General features: G+C 43.6%; 2 protein-coding genes across 2 annotated transcripts in view; both read left to right on the top strand.

The window, feature by feature from the left end:
• PLA2G12A (phospholipase A2 group XIIA) lies at positions 1-15174 on the top strand. The gene is made up of 4 exons (XM_006767929.2): positions 1-212; positions 10101-10177; positions 11187-11352; positions 14171-15174. The coding sequence occupies exons 1-4, from the start codon at positions 5-7 to the stop codon at positions 14287-14289; spliced, it is 570 nt and encodes a 189-aa protein (XP_006767992.1). The 5' UTR covers positions 1-4; the 3' UTR covers positions 14290-15174.
• Positions 15175-17544: 2370 nt separating this feature from the next.
• The window catches only part of CASP6 (caspase 6), a 7673-nt gene continuing 7378 nt past the window's right edge, over positions 17545-17839 (top strand). The window contains exon 1 of the mRNA XM_006767931.2: positions 17545-17829. Within this exon, the coding sequence (XP_006767994.1) occupies positions 17769-17829 (61 nt within the window). The 5' untranslated portion in view covers positions 17545-17768. The remainder of the gene's footprint in view (positions 17830-17839) is intronic.

Here is a 17839-nt window from a genome sequence, read left to right as displayed (position 1 = left end):
GCGGATGGCCCTGCTCCCGTGGCCCGCGCTCGCCGTGCTCCTCCTGGTCCTCACCACCGCGCTCCGGTGCCAGGAAGAGGCCCAGTCCACCGACTGGAGGGCCACCCTGAAGACCATCCGGAACGGCGTGCACAAGATCGACACGTACCTGAACGCCGCCTTGGACCTCCTGGGGGGCGAGGACGGGCTCTGCCAGTATAAGTGCAGTGACGGTGAGAGGGGACCCACTCTGCGAGGCCAGCCTCGGGGCTGCTGGGGGCGCGGGGGGCGTGGAGTGGGAGAAGCGCGGCAGACCTCAAGGCCGTCCTCTGGCCGAGGGGACACCTCACCCCTGGTTTCAAGTCGCACCTCTATGTACATAGTTAGAATGTGAGAGAGCTACTCTCCGCCCTGTTCTCACTGCTGCTTCTTTTATTTGTAGTTGCACAAGGTTTGCCTAAGAACTTAGTGCCATACGCATCATGGAAATGGAGTGGAACACATGCGCTTTAGCTCTATAATTAGCTCCTTAAATAAATCAGCTGAAGATGCCAAACATGCTGAGAATTTTGAAGTCACGATGGTTTAACTTTCTCAAGACTGGGTTTAATTTTTTTTTTTTCCTGCAGAGCTAAAGAAAATAAGTTGCGACCTTTGTACAGACTTTTGGTGTACTCAGTTGTTGAGAAAGAGTTCCGACAGCTCTTCTAGAAAATTAATATATTTTCTGTTAAGTTTTGATAAATATCAATGGTGCCTCTTCCTTATTTTGGTTATAATTATTTTGATTTACTTTTTCATATTTTTAAACTTATGTTTGAGTGTGAGAACTTGTTTGGTAGCATTCTTGGTAATAATAAACTCAGCATTTCGGGCAGAGATTTTTCTTGTACTAGTTCAGATAACGTGGTTGGGCTTCTCTTTGGAAATTCAAAATTCCAGTAAGAGTAGACAAGGTCTCGGCCTAGGTATGCTTAGCAGCTCAAAAGAACAGGGAGCTCAATGACTTGAGTGGTGAAACCGGATTGTGTGTAGGTGAATTTACAAGGAACCTATGTCATGATGCCACCTGCTGCCTGTGACTCTCAAAATAATTTCTAGTTTTATGTTAATGGAATTAAAGCATGAGCTGTATCTTATATGCTATGAAGTTGTAAATGTTGCATTCCTTCCTAAAGTGTTGCCTAAATGTCACCATCAGTATGTAATCAGGGAAGATGTTTTTGTTCTGGTAGAGCTTGTTAGGAGGAATAAGTAAATAATTTGAATGGTCGCCTTTCCTCACTCAGGCTGATGTCAAAGTTTTACTTCTCATCCCCATTAATTATACAAATATTAGAGTGCCTGTTGTGTGTTAGGTGTTCTACCAGGTAGAGATTTAGCATTGACCAAAACAGACAAAATTTCTGTCCCTGTAGCTTACATTCTGGAAAACTTGGAAGGAGAGAGAGTCAGTAAACTAATGAGCAAGTAAAATAAGCCAAATATGCGGTGTGTGCAGGTCTGAAGTGCTTTGAGAACAATAAAGCCAAGAAAACACCAGTAGTAGTATTGGGAGGGAGTTTGTTCTTTTAAATGGTTCATTCAGGGAAATCCTCACTGATAAGAAAATATTTGAGAAGCAACTGGAAAATGGAGAAGGTGATGAACTGGGGAAAGAACACTAGGCAGAGGAACAGCAAATGTGAAGGACCCAAGGAGAAAGACCAGTGGAGGGTGACTCTGAAGGTTTTGGCCTGAGCCAGGGGAAGGATGCAGTTGCCATTTAGAGAGAGAGGAAAACTTGGAAGGAGTGGTCTTCATAAACTTACTATGTTTGAGTCAAGGATTCTAGAGTTTCTGTATATTTATTTAGTTTTTAATGTATTTTTATTGATTTCTGAGAGGAAGGGAGAGGGATAGAGAGAAACATCAATGATGAGAGTCATTCATCAGCTGCCTCCTGCATGCCCCTGACTGAGGATCAAGTCCTCAACTCAGGCATGTGCCCTGACGGGGACTAGAACTGTGACCTCCTGGTTCATAGGTCAGCGCTAGAGTGTATGTATTTTTAAAATAGCTCTAATGTTGAGTGGATACTATTCCAATTAAAAAGATTATTTTAATCTTTCCTTTTACTTAATCCTTTATTATTCTTCCACAAGCCTAACTAAATTTACCCTTTAGAGTTTAGAGCAATGTCTCCAGCACAAAAACGCAAATGAACGTGATGATTTGGGAAGTGGTATGCTTCAGTGAAAACCCTGTTGTGTCTTAGTAAGTACTGTCGGCATAGGACTGCGGTTTCCAAGTCACCACATTGATAATTCCAGCAGAATGAAAATTGTTCTTTCATTGTTGTTCCTGGAAGAAGTCTCCTTGGAACACTGTTTCAACCTTTCCAGTATTTTGGAATGCAAGTGACCGAATCAGAGCCAAACAGAACTAGACAAACCCCAGAGCTAGAAGAACATGGTGTTAAATAGTGGTGTCAAGGGAGCTTTAAAAAAAAAAATCTTAATGGTAGAGAGGGGGTGGTCAGATTAATGGGCACAGACTTGTGGCATACAGTTACCCTTGCTTGATAGAAAGGAGTGGCATTACAGGGATTTGCTCCCTCTGGCCATCCTCCCTAAGTGGGGACAAGGCTTTATTGAGAGTGAGCTAACCTTATTTAGAGGACAAATGTGATTTTTTTTTTTTTTTCTCCTGGACAGCAGGGAAGATTTGAGGAAGAAAACTTTCCAACTTCCTTTGAAAAATACAAAGCAAAATTGGTTTGTACCATGTTTTTAGAATTATGAATAAGTCATTTACTTAGTGATTTATGTTTCAGCAGGTTCCCTTTGGCTGTTGTGCTGAGAATAAGAAGGGCCCAGGGAGATGGGGGAGCAAGAATGCAGGCAGCGTGACAGGAGCAGGAATTCAGACAAAAAATGGTGGTGGTTTGGTCCAGGTTGGTAGTAATAAAGGTGGTGAGAAGTGGTTGAATTTTGGACATATTTTGAAGGAAGAGCTGAAAGGGTTTGCTAATGGCTTAGAAGGAGGGTGTGCGTAGAGTCTAAAATGATTCCAAAGTTTTTGGCCTGAATAATTGGAAGGATGGAGTTGCCATTAACTGAAATGGGAAGACCATGTGAAAAAAACACACAATTTTGGGGTCATTAGTAGAAATAATAGCCTATATGTATGCTTTTGAGAATGATTCAGTAGTGAATTAAAAAAAATTATAAAAGAGAGAAAGGAGAATTATTGGAGTCATGTTGATGACCAGAATGGTGAGCCAAGGTGTTTTCCTGGGGTGGTGTCTCGAGATGCCGAAGAATGAGCTACAAACAGGTTCAGACTCCCTACAAGGGGAGGGCACCCAATAATGGGCTGCCCAGTAAAGCCTTGTAGTCCAGGGGTATATATTTGCTACAAGCCTGCTCCATGTCTACCTGTATCACCGCCTGATTGATTCCCTCAATTGTTTTTGCCCAGCAACAAACCTGAACTTTCCCTGTTTCTATGCGTTCCTTCTCTGTTCCTATGCTGAACTTTCTCTGTTTCTATGCGTTCCTTCTCTGTTCCTATACTGAACTTTCTCGGTTTCTATGGGTTCGTACACCTTTGTTGCTCCAGGCCTTCCCTTGTTTTCCCATCCTCCCGCTTTGAGTCCAGAAACATTTTATTATTTCTGTTTGGTTGGTTCCTGTGGTTAGGCTGCTCAAACTGCCCTGTCTGCCCCTGCCTGTGTCCCACCTGCCTTTGTTTTCCACTGGACCCCCGCCCTTTCTGCCGGCGCTTCAAGTTAACCCTTTCAATGTGCTTGGGTTCTAGTTCATAGATAGATTGGCCAAGAGCACAGATGGCATAGTCCCGTTAATAGGAACAGAGGTAGAGGATATGGGTACAGATGCCAGATAGGTAGGCAGATGTTCAAGTTCTCTTCCAGTTGCCTCGTTTTTCTCAGTGAAGTAGAAATCAAGTTCATGAGCTGGGAGGGAGGGAAGATGGAAATGGAATTGTTAGAAATTTGAGGAAAATAGGAAGTGGTGGACTAGAAAAATAAAGTACAGTAAGGGCACTATGAGATTAATAATCATGAATTTAAAGTCTCGGGTGTTTGGGAAAGCAGGTTGGATTTGAGACTGTGTTTCCTACAAAACAGTGGTTAAGACCTTTTAGGACCCAGCAGCCTTCCCCTTAGGCTTCTCGTCTGCTTCACTGTCTTTCAGATGAAACATATTGGTCTGTCTGGAAGTATTTACATCTAATTAAGAAAAATCTGTAGAAAACAACTATCGTCGCATCCAGGCAACTCCAGATTTTGGCTGTCCAAAGGGGTGATAAAACATAAAGCATCAAGACAGGAGCAGTTGCTTACGTCAAAAAGTGAAATCAATGAATAGTATTTCCATGTGGTTGAGGAGTGGATTTGTTTTGTTTTTAAAGTTCTTCTCATTTAATTTTTCCCTCAGCTTTCTGTATCCGCTTATAAATTTTGGGGGACATTGGCCCCAATACACTATTGCTTTGGTTTGACTCTGATGGTGTTTCTTCTATTATTGAGTTTCTGCTCGCTTTGCATAGTAATCTGCTCAGGCTGCCATAACAAAATATTGGGTGAGTTAAATAACAGGAATTTATTTCTTACAATCCTGGAGGCTGGAAAACCTAAGATTAGGGTTTGGCCAACAAAGGATTAGGCGGGGTCAGGGGAGCGAGGCAGGTACACAGTTCAGATCACAAAGCTCTTTGCAGAAACTGCCACCAGTAGAAATGCTAAGTTTTTCATGTTCAGCAGCTTATAGCAACACTAGAGGCCCGGTGCATGAAATTTGTGCACTGGGGAGAGGTGGAGGTCCCTCAGCCAGGCCTGCACCCTCTTGCAGTCCGAGAGCCCTCAGGGGATGTCCGACTGCCGGCTTAGTACCACTCAGCTCGCTGCTCCTTAGTGCTGCCGTGGAGGCCGCCTTCTGGCTAAGCAGGCTTCCCCTATGGGAGTGCACTGACCACCAGGGAGCAGCTCCTGTGTTGAGCATCTGCCCCCTGGTGGTCAGTGCACATCATAGTGACTGGTCATTCCACTGTTCAGTCAATTTGCATATTAAGCCTTTATTATATAGGATTTATAACAACATTTTAAATGATATTAATACATTTTGTAATTTTGGTATCTATATCAACTTTAATAAACAGCATTATAAATAAAAAACTTTTTGGTTTAGAAATAATTATTTTAATTTAAAGGTGAATTTAAAGTATCAGAACACTTTAAAATATTTCAGGAAACTAATTCCCAGAGGGAGAGGGTGTTGTTGTTGTTGTTGTTTGTTCGCTTCTGCTGTGGTTAAAGAATATTTTAATTTCAGCAAGGAGTGTTTCCCATTTTTTTCATCCAGTAATTTCTTGTGTGTCCACTATGTGCATCTTCTAAGTGAGCAAGACAAAGTTCCTCTCCTAATAGAAACTAATTATGTTAATTTGGTCAATAAATGTTAGAAAGAAGAATAAAACCAACCAAGGTGTGTGGAATGGATATGGGAAAAAAGGGGTGCCCTAACCGGTTTGGCTCAGTGGATAGAGCGTCAGACTGCGGACTCAAGGGTCCCGGGTTCGATTCCAGTCGAGGGCATGTACCTTGGTTGCGGGCACATCCCCAGCGGGGGGTGTGCAGGAGGCAGCTGATCGACGTTTCTCTCCCATCAATGTTTCTAACTCTCTATCCCTCTCTCTTCCTCTCTGTAAAAAATCAATAAAACTTACTTTAAAAAATCCTGGTTTCTGGGCCTCATCCTCCAGAAATTCTGTTTCTTTGTTACTAATGTTGTGGCCCCACCCCATAACAAAGAAACAGGATTTCCGGAGGATGAGGGCCCAGAAATTAGGATTTTAAAAAGATTCCCAGGTGATTCTAATGTGCAGCCAAGGTTGAGAACCACTGACCTAGAGGAACAGCAGTTCAATGGTACTATGGCATCTGGAGTGTCTGTGGAACAGCAGAGGTCAGGTATGATGGAATAGTGAGGAAGATAGGAAGAGGAAGGAGAGAATAGTAAGGAGACAAGGACAGTCAGGTTCATTGTTGATACTGGACTGTAGCTGGAGGTGGGATGGGGTGGGGAAACCAAAGTAAAGCGACTATTTAGGAGGTTAAGGCAATAATCCAGGGAGGCTTGGAGCAGGATAATAGCATTGGAGGTGGTAAGTGGTTAGATTCTGAATATTGTGAAGGGAGTCAACAGGATATGCTGAAGAATTGGATGTGGGATAGAAGAACACGAGAGAGTCAAAAATGGCTAATGGTTTTCCCTGAGCACTTGAAGGATGGAGTTGCTATTACTTGAGAAGAAGGAACTATGAATGGAACAGGTTTGAGGGTGAATGTTAGGAGCATCTTAAGTTTGAAGTGCCCATTAGACATCCATGTGGTTAGTATATTGACATCTATAGGCCCTTTTAACTGGAAAGCCAAAACATAAACAGTTGTTCTTAAGAATGAAGGACTAAAAGGAGGAGGTGAAGGAGCACAGTGACAGCCTCAGGCCTCTGCCATCATCCTCCAAGGCCCCAGAAACAGCCCTGCTGCTTGGACAGTGCTGGAAAAGTAAGACCGACTTCTGTCCTTGGCCTCCTCTTTTCTAGACCTAACTTAACTGTTCCCTCTGTACATGTGATTCTTCAGACTCAGTGGAGCAGGCTATAGCCTTCTATCTTCCTGAGGTTGTACACTTCTTCAGGCTCTGCTTGATCATCTCATTTGAGCATGAGCGTCTTAGCAACACATTTAAATCAATTTTAGATCATTACTTTGAGAGGATTATTTACTTGGGCTGATTTCTAGAAGGGTTGCTTTTTTCCCCCCTCACTTTATTTTGTAAGCTATATTTATCTTTACGTCTCCTAGTAATAAATGTTAGTTGAATGAAAGTTGGTTAAGTACTTTGTGTTTCTCCCAAGTATCCAATTATGATGTGGTATCCTATATAATAAAGAGGGTATAGGCAAATTGACCGTCATGACCTCGCACAAGATGGCCACCACAAGATGGCTGGCAGAGGAGAGCAGTTGGGGGCGACCAGGTTTGCAGGGGAGGGCAGTTGGGGGCAATCGGGCTAGCAGGAGAGGGCAGTTGGGGGCAATCAGGCCGGCAGGGGAGCAGTTAGGCATTGATCAGGCTGGCAGGGGAGTGGTTAGGGGGTGATCAGGCTGGCAGGCAGAAGTGGTTAGGGGCAATCAGGCAGGCAGGCAAGCGAGCAGTTGGGAGCCAGCAGTCCCGGATTGTGAGAGGTACATCCCCCGAGGGGTCCCAGATTGGAGAGGGTGCAGGCTAGGCTGAGGGACACCCCCCTCCAGTGCATGAATTTTGTGCACCGGGCCTCTACTTTGTAATAACTGGATATATTTTATTTTTAGAAATAAAGGTAAATGGTAGCCTCATAGGGAATTGGCTTGTTTTGTGTTCTCCAAGAGGCAGAGGATTGCTTACAGGTAGAATTCACAAGAAAACAGAATTTAACAGTGCCATTCCACAATGGAATAGGCTATTTCTTGATACTGTAGGATGACTGTGGGACATTCAAAGAGAAAGTAGGTGACTGTTTGGTTTGTCGAAATGATTTCTATATTATAAGAGGAGAGATATTTCTAAAGTACCTTTGAAAAATTTAAGATGGATGATAATGTTACCTTTCACTTTGTTACAGAACCATTGGTACTATTAGGGAGAGTATAACTGGAGTAATATAGTTCACCAAGTTTATTTCCGTCCTTTTTCCTTAGATGGCAAAGGAGTATATTTGTGAAATGATTGGCCTGAGTCTGGGCTAAAATGTATAGTCCTGAAAGGTCTTCTCTATATATATAAAAGGCTAATATGCTAAATGTCCCTCCCTCTGTCCGACCGGTCGCTATGATGCACACTGACCACCAGTGGGCAGACACTCAACACAGGAGCTACCAAGCTGCAGTGACTTGGCAGCGGCGGGTCTCGGATGATGCTCCCTGAAACCAGAGAGGAGGGAGCCTGATTCCTCACGGGGCCGTGCAATTCCACCTTCGGCCATGGGTTATATTGTTGCTGGGGCACTGTTGGCCCCAAATCTGTTTTACTGCACACTTGCATTTGCGTTCCACACCCTCTATGACAGCAACTTTGCAGAGTGCCCTCTTGCACTCCAGAAACCCTCAGGGATGTCAGAGAACCAGTTTTGCCCCATCCCCACAGGCCAGGCCAAAGGACCCCACCTGCTGGAGGGACCCTGCTCACTCCGCAGACACCTTTCAAGCCACGGTGCCACTCCAGGTACAGCTGGCCGGGGAGGGACTGCAGGAGGTTGGCTCCAGGGCGTTTCCAGCCCATCTTGCCCAGTCCCACCCACCAGCCACCTTCTAATTAATTTCCTTTCGATATGCACAAATCTGTGCACCGGGTCACTGGTCCTATATAATAAAAGCCTAATATACTAACTGTCCGACCATTCGTTCGACCAGTCACTGTGACGCACACTGACCACCAGGGGGCAGGTGCTCTGACTGGTAGGTTAGCTTGCTGCTGGGGTCCAGCCAGTCGGACTTGGCAAGATGGGCCGGACACTCCCTGTAACCCTCCTGCAGTCCCTCCCCAGCCCCAATCGTGCACCAGTGGGGTCCCTCGGCCTGGCCTGCACCCTCTCATAATCCGGAACCCCTGACTCCTTGAGGGAAATCCGCAGGCCAGGCTGAGGGACCCTACCAGTGCACAAATCTGTGCACCAGGCCTCTAGTAATGGTATAAAGGTCCTATATTAAGGTAGAGTAGACCCCACCACCACCACCTTATCCACAGCTTCACTTTCCACAGTTTAGTTAAATCTCAGTCAATTGCTGTCTGATAATATTAAATGGAAAAGTCCAGGAACAAACAATTCATACGTTTTATTTTTTGTTAATTCTCATCCAAGGATATATTTCCATTTTTAGAGAGACTGGAAGGGAGCGACAGAGAGAGAGAGAAAGAGAGAGAGAGAGAGAGAGAGAGAGAGAGAGAGAGAGAGAGACATCGATTGTTTGCCTACTGCACATATCCCAACCAGAGCCAGGGATGGAGGTATGTACCTTTGACCAAAACTGAATCCAAGAGCCTTCAGTCTGCAGGCCAGTGCTCTATCCACTGAGCAAAACCGGCTAGGACAACAAGTCATAAGTTTTAAATTGTACACCAGTTCTGGCTCGTTTGGCTCAATTAGTTCGAGCATTTTCCTGTGCACCAAAAGGTCATGGGTTCAATTTGCAGGTAGGGCACATATTCAGGTTGTGGGTTTGATCCCAGGTTGGGATGCATGCGGTAGGCAAACGTTCCTTTCCTTTGCACACTGATGTTCCTCTCTCTCTCTCTCTCTCTCTCTCTCTCTCTCTCTTTCTCTCTCTCTCTCTCAAATGAATAAAAGCATGTCCTCAGGTGAGGATTAAATATTTATGTTAGAATGTACAGGAAAATAGGGTGGATTTCTTTCATACACATGGACTCAACCTGGCATATAACCTCTGAAATCTCCAGAAATCCAGAATAAGCTTTTGTATGTTTTGTATGGTATAGGTTTACCAATACAATTACATTCTGTGCCCTACCACAAATGTGTATAAGTATACATTTGTACATATTTCACTACAGGAGAAATAAAAGTAATTAGGTAGAGTGGAACATTGGAGATCTTGCTCCTTGGCATATATCATCAGTTTGGCTCAAATAAGCTCTTATAAAAATTCTCAAGCCTGTCTAGTGTGGTTCAGCGATTGAGCATCAACCCATGAACCAAGAGGTCACCGGTGCGATTACTGGTCAGGGCACATGCCCGTGTTGCAGGCTCCATCCCCAGTAGGGGGCATGCAGAAGGCATTTGATTGCTGTTTCTCTCTCATCAATGTTTCTATCTCTCTATCCCTCTCCCTCTCTCTCTAAAATCAATAAAAACATGTTTAAAATTTCTCAAAAAAATAAAAAACAATTAGGTAGACCAATTAGCATTCTCAAGCTCTTCAGAATAAAGACATACTCACTATGTCAGCATCCGAATAGTAAGCGTTTCCAGGGCTAGTCTAGCACGTTGTAGACCTTTTTGTGTATGTATTTTCTATCATATTTGACAATTAATTATGATACCATTTATATTTTCTAGGATCTAAGCCCGTCCCACGTTATGGTTTTAAACCCTCCCCGCCGAATGGATGTGGCTCTCCACTATTTGGTGTTCAAGTAAATATTATTTTTTATTTGATAAGTCTTATGATAGGCTCTGTAATACTCCTAATAATGCAAGACCATCAGTGTGTTCTCAGGTTCACAAATGATTTTGCTTGTTGTAACAGTGATCAGGTTTACTACATTCTTTTATAGCTAAAAAACACATTTAAGTCCTAACAAAACTAAATGTAGTAAAATTCATGTTTTATTTTTTAATTTTGGAGATGTAAATACCATTTAAACGATAATTCCTCATGTATAAATGTGCTTTAATTGTAGAAGTAAGACTACGTAGGATGAAAAAGTATAGATAAGACATAATATTTTCTGTACTAGAACTAGGCTGAGTGAGATAGCTGTGTGCTTGTGATAGGTAAAGCTGGACCGGAGCCAAGTGTAATGGGGAAAAACGTTTATGAGAGTGGATTCCTAGACACAAAGGTTTTGCATAGAAATTAATTTTAAATAGTTAAAGGTAAATTATAACTGCGAAGGAGCAATATTTTTAGGGATTGGGTGAACAATTAGAGATTAAACCTCAAAACAGCAAACAAAATTTGAGTTGTAGGAGCTTAAAATTTTTCAATGACATTTCATATAAAGTATATTTTATTGGGAGAGGAGGTACAAAACACTTTGGAATATCCGAAAGTCATATTTGCCTCGCCCCTGGAGAACACTTTTAATGCTCTTAGCTTTACTTTTATGTTTTTAAAACTATGTTTTGTGCTTTGGACAATTGGAAGCTGTGTTTGTTACCGCAGGTATCTGTGAATATTCTAACAGTGCCACATAGGAAGCTTTAAGCCAGGGCTGAGAGGAAGATCGTAGAGCAGTGTGGGTGGGTGCGGTGAGAGTCATGGAGAGATACGTAAAATGGAAAACATTTGTAGACAGAAATAGATTTTAGAAATTATACAGCAGTCATTTTCATTGACTGCTCTTTGATAGTTGAATGCAGAACTTGAGCAGAGGAGTTTTGAATTTCGTCAGTAATAACCCATCCAAATGCCTCTTTCAGCTTAATATTGGCATCCCTTCCCTGACAAAGTGCTGCAACCACCACGACAGGTGCTATGAGACCTGTGGCGAAAGCAAGAACGACTGTGATGAGGAGTTCCAGCACTGCCTCTCCAAGATCTGCCGAGAGGTGCAGAAAACACTGGGACTAGCTCAGCACGTGCAGGGTGAGGATGGTCCGGTGGGACAGGGACCAGCGCAGTTGGCCAAGTTTTACTGAATGCTTCATGTTTTAGCACAGGATTTACCAATAGAAACCTTCCACTCCACATTACGTTATCTGTTGTAACACAGCCCCTTCAGTTTTCCGAGACGAGAACTCAGTGGTTTTGTAATCAGACATGGTTTATAGCCATGGAAGCAAAAAGTGTTCGGGAACCTTGGGAGGGGGGACTGAGAGGCAGAGAAGAATTCATGCAAGATCTTGCAAACCCTGGACCCAGTGAATTAAGCGGAGTAGGATTGGGCCTAGCTGGTGTAGCTCCGTGGTTGGGCATCAGCCTATGAACCAGCAGGTCATGGTTTGATTCCCGGTCAGGACACATGCCCGGGTTGCAGGCTCCATCTGATCAATGATTCTCTCTCTCATCATTGATCTTTCTATCTCTCTCTCCATCTCCCTTCCTCTCTGAAATCAATCTAAAAACATATATATATATATATTTAAGAGTAGGGTTGGATTTAGGATAGAAAGTTCTAGAAGATTTGAGTCTTAACTCTGTCTCTTCATATGTATCTGTCAGGAGGGTCCTGCAAACCAAGGTTCAGTGGTTTCCTGGGAGGACTCAGGACTCAGCATATAGTCGCACTCTTGGTAATGATTCTTACAGCGAAGGGATACAAGGCAAAAATCAGCTAAGGGAAAAGGTGCTCCGCTCTCTCATGTATAAATGAGAATGGTAACATCCCTCTCAGAGTTGTCCTAAGGGTAAAATGACACATTTGTGTACGCACGCGTCACTGTGCAATTACTATCAGTTACGAGATTTCTTTACTCTCAAGCCAGAGAATGTGCCACACACTGAAAACAAAGAAGGGCAATGAGAAGGGGCACAAAAGGAAACTAAATGTTTAGACACTTTGCATAACGGACAGCGCTAGATACTTTCACCATGTTTTCACTGATGTTTACAAAAGTCCAAACGTACGTCAGTTTTACCCATTTTCAAGGAAGGAAACTGAGGTTCAGAAAGAAGAAACTTGCCCCAAGTTACATGCTTCTGACTCTAAAACTTGTGTTCTGTCTACTACAGTATTCCCCAAGTAGCCTCATAGGTCTGACTCTGAAACCTACTACTAACTGTTAAGGAAGTGGACACTCTGAATCCCTTGCATGCTTTCGGATGAGGTAAACTTGTACAGCTGAAGCATAGCTGGATGTATTTCCTGTGTCCTGACCTGAGGTCATACTGACGTAGCTAACTGATGAAACCAAATTTCTTGCTATCTTTTATTTAATAACCATAACCTTTATACTTCTGTGGTTGGTTGTGTTTCTTAATGGCACAGTCTTTGGTGGAACTTTGATAATGTCAAGATTTTGTAATGAAAAATTTCTTAACGTGAATATTTGAAACTGGAAGTATTTGAACAACTAAAAGCCACTCTGTGTTATAAGTATAATATATTAGGATAATCTCACCTGGGTGTTCCAAAGTAAATCTGTTATAATTTTTTTAAAATATATTTTTATTGATTTTTTTACAGAAAGGAAAGGAGAGGAATAGAGAGTTAGAAACATCGATGAGAGAGAAAGATCAATCAACTGCCTCCTGCACACCCCCTACTGGGGATGTACCCACAACCAAGGCACATGCCCTTGACCGGAATCGAACCTGGGACCCTTCAGTCCCCAGGCCGACGCTCTGTCCAGTGAGCCAAACCGGTTAGGGCCCGTTATCATTTTTATAGTCTTAAAAAAATGTTTCTAACCCTACCAGAGGACAAACACCTTTGATTCCAGGGTCTCCCCTCCCAAGCTAAATTTGAATATTGGTCAAAGAAAGAAACTTGGGTCCATTTATTTTAAGCATCTTAAATGATGTGTGACCAGTTTTTAGCTGCCATTGGCTAGAAGGAAATGTTTTGAGGTTTCTCTGTTTTTAATCTTTATTTTTTCTGAACCTAAAAAGCTTTCCTTGAAATGCAAACTTAAGAATATTGTCAGGCATCTCACACAGTGATATTTTTCTGATGAAAGGAAAATGAGCCCTGGCTAGTTGGCTCAGTTGGTTGGAGCTTCGTCCTGTGTACACCAAAAGGTTGAGTGTTTGATTCCTGGTCAGGGCACATACCTAGGTTTTGTGTTTGATCTCCGGTGGGGACTCATTCGAGAGGCAACCAATCAATGTTTCTCTCTCACATTGATGTTTCTCCCTCTCTCTTTAAAAATCAATAAACATATCCTCAGGTGAGAATACAGAATAATAATAAATAGCCCTAGCCGGTTGCTCAGTGGTTAGAGAGTCAGCCCGCGGACTGAAGGGTCTTGAGTTCAATTCCAGTCAAGGTCGCATAACTCGGTTGCAGGGCACGTGCGGGAGGCAGTCAATTGATGTGTCTCTCTCACATTGAGGTTTCTCTCTCTCTGTCTCTCCCTCTCCCTTCCACTCTCTCTAAAAATCAATGGGAAAAATATCCTCAGGTTTAACAGAAATACATAAGTAAGATAATAAATAAATAAGGAAAATTAAAAGTGTTGAACTGATCATTCAGTGCTATTGCGAGAGACTCATTTGTCTAGCACAGAAAATTGACTATTTGCATGCAAACACAAAGTTGGTACATGGTAAAGAGGCTGAAGCAGCCTTTGTATATAAAGAGATATGTTACTGGTTTCCGAGGGTTTGGGGGGACTCTCACGTGGCACACGTTGAAGTGCCCACAAAGGACGCACTTGACACTGTGCGGGAACTTGTGATGTGGGTGGAGAGAGAGCGATCCTTCGCGATTGCCGCACGGTAATGGCGCTTCCTTACTTTGCAGCATGTGAAACGACAGTGGAGCTCTTGTTTGACAGTGTGATACACCTGGGCTGTAAGCCGTACCTGGACAGCCAACGGGCCGCGTGTTGGTGTCGCTACGAAGAAAAAACTGATCTTTAAAGAAGATGCTGCCGGTGACAGCAGATGCAGATGAAAGCACATAACAACCTTTGGCAAAGAACTAATGTTTTTACAGCACAAAGGTCCCTTATTTTTGTGAAAGGGCGATTGTAAGACCTTATTTTGACCTTAAAGCTTCAAACTAAAGAGGCAAGGGGAGACTGTGTTCCTGGATGGCGCTGCCGTAGTGCGCCAGGCTGTCCTGGCCAGTGTCGGGGAGAGGTGCGCGTTAAGGGGTGAGTTGTTTTTTTAAAGAAAGTTCTGTAACTTCGTTTTCACAACCGCATTTACTCCCAAAATGAGGTCACATGTAAAATTCATTATAAGGTATGTTCAACATTATCTTATTAGGAAATATGGAGAGACCTTCACTCAGAAGTGTATTTTTGTTTACCATAAAAATTTAAAAATACATTTATTCCTGGAAGGATCTGACTGTTTTTTTCAAAATATGCTGTTTTTCTGTAGCCCATTGAGCATATGACTAAGTCACACTTCTATTAATGACAAGACTAATTACAAAGTCAAAATTTCCATGTCTGTTTCTCATAAAATTGGAACCATTAGCTGGTGACCTCTTAAGGAGCAAAACCAGAGTATGTAGGTATTATGTAATGTGCCTAGAAGGTGACGTGAACAGAATTCAGAAGCATGGCCACTCCCATATTATGAAGCATTCATATGACAAATGTCATATTTTGTGATAATTGGAGAAAAGATGAATTTAATAAATAAATGAGAAGTTGTTTACATGTCAGAGCATTGTATGCTGTTATGCTTTGATGTTTATTCCCTAGCTTGCTCCTCATAGTAGATTTTGGGATATTTTGAAAAGACAGTAACCTTTCACTAATTGTGGTCTTAAAAAAAATTGTTCTTGATATTGTTGGGTGTGTGTTTTTTCTAAAGTCTAACTGTGAGATCAAAAGGGATGGAAAGCAACTTACAAAGAATCATCTTTTATAGATCTCTCATTTACATGAAAAATTATTAACAGATGTTTAAGAGCAAATCCCACAACCTCCACTGCCTCTGAAAACCGGAGTGTTGACGGCTCTTCAACCCCTTGGAAAGTTCGGCTGTGTCCTCTATGCTCTTCGAGTACCACTGGCTGTTGACTTGCCTGAGCCCAGAATGCCAAGCCATCTGTATCTTTTGGGTAGCCTGTGGCCACAGTTGTTAAGGCAAACTACTTGGGAAGTCAGAGAAATACACCACCAGGAGAAGGTACAAAAGATAAGGCTACCTTTTCATCCACTCTTAGAGTTAATTGAAGCAAATTTACACAATAGCCAACCACCCAAGGAAGAGCTCAGTTAAAGGCAACACTGAGTGCCCCATCACACTGATCTGCACACTGGGCGGCATTTTATGAGTGAGGACAACATGCTTTGACTCAAGAAAAACCATAATTTATGGACTTCCCTCCTCCCCCGCAAAATCCAGGCTCCCAGTTTTTACATGATTCCTTCCCCAAATTAGCTTTGTTAAAAATTATGACCGAGACTTAACCTGGACACAGTCAATCAGATAGGAGGGAGGAGCTAGGGCTTTATAGGAGGAGTTGTGTACTCTGTGTCACCTCCAGAACCCTGTTCTACAGAGCTCGGTGGATGTAACTGCGCCTCCCCTTAACGTTCTCGTCCCTTAAGCTCCTTCTCCATCTTGGTCCAGTCCAGTGTGTGCATGTGGCTCACCATTGTCTGCATGCATCGGTTGCAATTCTTTATTTTTCCCCAAATAAGTTCTTTCAGTGACAATAACTAGTGGATTCTGATTCCCAATCAACAGCTTGTTAACTTAAAAATAATAAGTCAAAGTGAGAGGCAACAAGTATTTATTCGAGACCACAGAATTACAATCATAGAATTCTGGCAAAAACCCAAATTGTGTTCCAAATTCAGGGTGAAGGCAATAGCTTTTTTTATGACAAAAGGAAGAGAAATAACTATATAAATAGAAGGAAGGACTTTCTATTGGTGTTATCAAGCTGTGTTACTCTAGCTGTACATACAAGCATACTTCATTTCATTGCATTCACTTTATTGTGATTCGTTGTCTTCAACATCAAAGCAAGACACTCCACCAGCAAAAAGAGTATAACTCACTTTAAGAATTTTAAAGAAAAATAAAAATAAGGGAAGAAAAGAATTTTAAAGAATGTCCATAACCCTCAGTCCTCATGGGCAGATTATCTGCTTTCCTGTTAGCTTTCCGGTTGGTTGTAAGTGTTGCTTGGCCCACTCCAAAGGTTACTCTGCCCAGTTCAAACATTGCAAAGGTTCTAGGAACAGAATGTGCAAGCAGCTCATCTGGAATGGCTGCTCTGGCTCTATTTTAAAATGACTCCACTTATGTCAGCTTTTCACAAGCTCTACCTACGAAAGCCAGACTTAGAAATCCTGCAGTTGCCTCTAGTTCACTAAACAAACAGAGCGTTTAAGATAAATTATTACAAATCCTATAAGCAACTCACTGGGGAAAGAACTACACGTTGCCATCCCATGGTCAGCACCAATTCGATCGCCAGAAGGAATCCTCACCTTGGCAAACAGCTACCAGCGGTTCTCAACCTGTAGGTCGCGACCCCTTTGGGGGTCAAACACATATATAATTACATATTGTTTTGTGATTAATCACTATGCTTTAATTATGTTCAATTTGTAACAATGTAATTGCAGGTCACTATAACATGAGGAACTGTATTAAAGGGTCGCGGCATTAGGAAGGTTGAGAACCACTGAACCCTTGGGATGGCTGTGAAGGCAGCTCCGAGGTGGCAGCGCCACCGCATGGCCTCCCGAGGAAACGCACTCTTCTGTCTGATGGAAAGTGCGCTCCCCAAGGGAACCAGCGGGGCCACGGCTGACGTACAGCCTTCCGCACCCGGGCCCCTGATTGGTCAGGGCTGCGCGCAGCTCCGATTGAGTGGGGAAGCTCAATCCTGGTTTAAATAGGACCCCAGGGTCTCCTTTATAAGGGCTGGCTCGGGGAGCAGAGGCGATGCAGGCGGCAGTTCAGGGCAGGGCCTTAGAGGCTTCTCACGACGTGCAGATTGCGGGAGGGGCCCCTGTGCTGAAATGGCTGCTAGGCTCTGCTCCCCCAACCTCCCGCTTAGCCATCAGGAGCCCTTCCTAGTCCTCGGGGTTCACACCTGAAAAGGGAAGACTCACAACATTCTGACCCCTTACGCGAGTCAGGGAGAGCAAACATTGGGGCTGGATTGACCGCGCGCAGGTGAGCTGATGTCGCCTGTTGACATTTCCCAGAGGCAGGTTAGTCCCTCCAGGCGCCAGGCGGCTAAACCTGCGTGTCCCCGCCCCGCCCCGAGGCGCTGTGCATCCCACCCCACCCCACTCCACCCCCAGCTCTGCTGGGAAGGGAGAAACCTTATCCCCCGAGGCTCCCGGCCGGGGCGGAGACGGTGGAGGAAGGGGCGGTGCTGCAGACGGGCTCTAGGAAGCGGAGACCAACGGGTTATGGACGCTGCGCTCGCCCCGATGAGCTCGGTGCCCGGGCCCCGAGAGGCTGGCCCTGCAGGTAGGGGTTG

The sequence above is a fragment of the Myotis davidii genome, unplaced genomic scaffold (assembly GCF_000327345.1).
Source record: "Myotis davidii unplaced genomic scaffold, ASM32734v1 scaffold283, whole genome shotgun sequence".
NCBI classification, from domain to species: Eukaryota; Metazoa; Chordata; class Mammalia; order Chiroptera; family Vespertilionidae; genus Myotis; species Myotis davidii.
The sequence above is the reverse complement of the archived record's forward strand: the minus strand, read 5'-3'. Positions and strand labels throughout refer to the sequence as shown.